The following is a 3,935-nucleotide window of genomic DNA, read 5'->3' on the forward strand; positions in this document are numbered from 1 at the left end:
TTGGTTAGATTAATCCCCAATACTAAATGCTTTCTTCTTCTTTTTCCTTCTCCAGAAGCACAAGGTGTGACATGCCACCACTGAGCTGGGCACCAAGTTGCCCAAGATTTCCTGGAGAATGGTCAGAACCAAATTCTAAGCTTCAATTATGTAGCAGAGCAGATAAGCAAACCCTTTTATAAGGCTCAGTGATCTTATTCCACACTTTTCCTTTTTTCCTAGCAAATATATTCCAGGAATCTCTTGCTCAAATTTTGACAGCTACCTTGATCCTGAACTCCATAAGGTCCAGGAAGTGTCTGCCTGGAAAAGCCCCAAGGTGGATAACCATTTTCAAAGCTTTCCGAGCAAAACTTTCAAAACTTCATCTTAAACAGAAAGCCTCGCCATCCTTTCGGTTACCACACCAGAACAGGGTCCGTCTCAGAACAATGGCTTTTTTTGGCCGCACAGTCTACTCATTTGTTCTCTCTTCCCTTATACCACTGAGCATGTTCTTGGTTATCTTGCAAAATGCTGTGCACAGAAACATATGGAAGTGGCATCATGGATTAGAGAAATGGAAGGTGTTCCCATCTAAAAGCCTAGCTTGCTAAGGGGAACACCACTGCAAGGGCCCCAAAATACAGCTTCCATTCATGCTTCAGTATTCCCACAACTGAAGTACATCTTAAGGATAGTCCTTGAATCGGGCATGTGGAGTTCAGAAAGGATCTTCCCCAAAGCACCAGCAGGCAAAAATGTACACACTCATCTTTGATTTTTAATCTCACATTCATTCATTTCAAACTAGAGAACTCTCTCTTACTATGGCCAAGTTTCCCACTATGCAGCAAAGACTGAAATGAGTGAAGCATCTCATTCAGCATTAATCCTTGAAATGAAGGTTCCCAAATCCCTCTACCAGAACAAAAGAATCTGTTTCAAAATGTGTATTCAGTGACATCCACAATTTCCCTCTTGTTTTATTTGTTTGGTTGCTCTCCTTGTAAAGTATTTCACAGAGAAAAGGGTGCAACTACTAAAGACCAAAGCCAAACCACAGTTTCCCAGGGTTCAAGTCACTGTGAGGGCTACCAGGTTACATCTGTAGGAGCTGTCATTTGGAACAGGTCCACGAAAGCAGCAGAAATGTGCAAGGTGACACTGACAGAAGATTTGCCTCACTGTTCATTAATAAGCTAGACTACTGTGTGTTTTCTTATAATGTGAAGAGGAAAAAGAGCAAGAAGGAGAAGAATTGAAGCAGTAGCACTGTTTACAAATATTAAGGCTTCTGAAGACAGTAGTACCTTCATTTCAATGTAATTTATTTTAAATACTCAAAAGCAGATTTTGTATGAGAGAGCTATTCCCAGTACAAAGCCCTAGAGAGAAAAGGCTTGCTTATGCAGAAAGAAGGTAGGATGTAATTTTCAACAGTACACCACAGACAGCTTCATGAAAGGTCTCAAGGGTACAGTGCCAATATGCACTGGCAATGCGATACAAATAAATGCCACTCATATTTCAGAACACGCCTGTAGTTTGAAGTGGAAACCACCTGGCTCCAAGGAAATGACTTACCAGTCATGTTGGAGCTACACTTGCTACTATCAAAGCATTTCATTGCTGACCGTAAAGGGCTAGCAGGAATTTGCTTATTGCCACCTCTACAGGAACCTTCCTGCAATGGTTTGTCTCTGATGAGCAAATAATGTCCTCTGCTTTCAGCATTGATGGAAGGTAAGCATGAGGAATTAACAGAGCAAGGAGAACGAAAACATCTAGCTATTTCTGAGGTGAAAATCATGTAGCAAGAAAGTGGTGATTTCACTTTAATTATTGCTCAAGCTCATTCTCAGAGGAAATGAAAATAATGAAATAAATGAGATAATAGTCAGCAAATCTAAAAAAAACCCCAAACACAGGCTGAATTCTATCTTTTGATTGTGGAAGGGCCCACATCGACCTTGGCCATTTCAACCATACCTTCAGGGCTGCTTTCTTCTGAATAACGTATTTTTGATTCAGAGCCGCTAGTTAGGTAAACAAATTTGTGTTTATGATTCTTCGGAAATGAGAGTGATGTTGTTTCGGTTAAGCTAGAAATTGTAAGCAAAAGTGATATTTGAGTGGGTTTTTAATGACAAACATGTGCGGTTCCTAAGAAAAATATTGCTTAGAAAAGTGCTAGAGTTCTGGGAGAATTTCAGAAAGGCCATATAGCTTCCAGCTCTGAACAAGGTGGTGTTAATGGCCCAAAATATCACTGCTTATTAATCATCCTGTTTTTACAAGGTCAGCATCTTCTAAATCTGCAGTCACTTCAATTTGCTGGTGTGCATACCTTTTTTTCTGTCCTCTCTAGGTAGCCATTTTCCCTTAGAAACAGTTGTTCTTATATGCTGACTCCTTCTCAGTAACTCTCAGTAATTGTGCTTGTGAGATTCCTTCATGACCGCAAACCTGTAGAAACTGCTAAGAACTGATCTTCTGGTTTATACTTGATTATGTCAGCTAATCTTTCTTTCCAGATGTAAGTACTTACTTTATAATCATTTTATTCTGAGCTCTCACCATATACTTGCTTTATAAACGGCTGGAAGGTCTTAGGCAATGAACAATAGGAGTCTTCGGACCTCTTTTAAATATCTGCTCCTGGATGAAACTAACTGCTTCCTGAAAGTGCTCATTCATTTCCCTTGATAACAGAGTAAATGTAGAGGAATATGCAGCTGTAGATATCTTTATCTGGTCACATGAATTCCACCCGAAGAACATGGGAATAATTCACAGACTCAAACTTCAGTGTACCCCTATTAAGAAATCTTAAAATTACAAGAGATCTCACAGTTTCTTATTCATTTAACTGATCTGAAAAAACTAAGCTTTACCTTGGTTTGGGGTTATTGTTTCTTTATTTTGTAGCTTTCTGTGGCTAGGGATTTTCTTTGTTGTTTTGTTAATTGTATGTATTCTATCCCCTTCAGCATCAGAAAGTGCAGCTGGAATAAATGGTGAAAGGAAATCTTACTGGGGTGTCTGAGTTCACTCTCCAAGGCTTCACAGACAACCCTCAGTTGCAAGCCTTCCTCTTTGTGCTGTTGCTCCTTATCTACACTGTGAGCCTGCTGGGAAATCTCACCATCATCACGTTAATCAGAATTGAGCCTCGCCTGCACATCCCCATGTGCTTTTTCATCTGTAACTTGTCCTTTGTTGATATCACTTACTCCTCTGTGATTGCCCCCAAGACGATGGTGAATCTGTTAGCAGAGAAGAAAGTAATTTCATTTGCTGGTTGTGTCACGCAGTTTTTTCTTCACTCTTTTTCCATAAACGCTGAGGTTTTGCTCCTGGCTGTGATGGCATACGATCGGTTCATATCTGTTTGTGAGCCACTGCGGTACGCAGTCCTTATATCCAGAAAACTCTGTGTTCAGTTGGTTTCTGCATCATACTTATGCAGCTGCATTAATGCGGTTGCCCACACAGCTTCTTTGTTCAGCCTGTCCTTCTGTGGCTCCAATGTCATCAATCACTTCTTTTGTGACATTCCTCCCTTGCAGAAACTCTCCTGCTCTGATACATGCTTTGCTCACATGGTGCACGTGGTCTTTTCTGCAGTAGCAGGGTTGAGCACTGTTTTAGCCATCCTCATCTCTTATCTGTATATCATCATGTCCATTCTGCGGATTCGCTGTGCCCGAGACAGGTGGAAAACCTTTTCCACCTGTGCCTCCCACCTGTCATCTGTCACCCTCTTCTATGGGAGTCTCTTCTTTATCTACTTAAGACCCATGTCCAGCAGCTCAGCTGATCAATACAAAGTGGTGTCTGTGTTTTACACACTGATAGTCCCTATGTTGAATCCCCTGATCTACAGCCTGAGGAACAAGGAGATGAAGGATGCTCTGAGGAGGACAATAGCAAAAACAATTATTACTAAGTAA

The 3,935-nt window shown here is 40.9% G+C and overlaps 1 protein-coding gene across 1 annotated transcript; it reads left to right on the plus strand.

Moving 5' to 3' along the window:
• Positions 1–2,993: 2,993 nt before the first annotated feature.
• Positions 2,994–3,935, plus strand: LOC136991889 (olfactory receptor 5AR1-like). The gene has a single exon (XM_067295382.1). The coding sequence runs from the start codon at positions 2,997–2,999 to the stop codon at positions 3,933–3,935; it is 939 nt and encodes a 312-aa protein (XP_067151483.1). The 5' UTR covers positions 2,994–2,996.

This window comes from Apteryx mantelli, chromosome 4 (assembly GCF_036417845.1).
Source record: "Apteryx mantelli isolate bAptMan1 chromosome 4, bAptMan1.hap1, whole genome shotgun sequence".
NCBI lineage: Eukaryota > Metazoa > Chordata > Aves > Apterygiformes > Apterygidae > Apteryx > Apteryx mantelli.

Excerpts from the sequence above, each read along its gene's own strand:
- LOC136991889 (XM_067295382.1), top strand. The coding sequence starts at position 2,997 with ATGGTGAAAGGAAATCTTACTGGGGTGTCTGAGTTCACTCTCCAAGGC.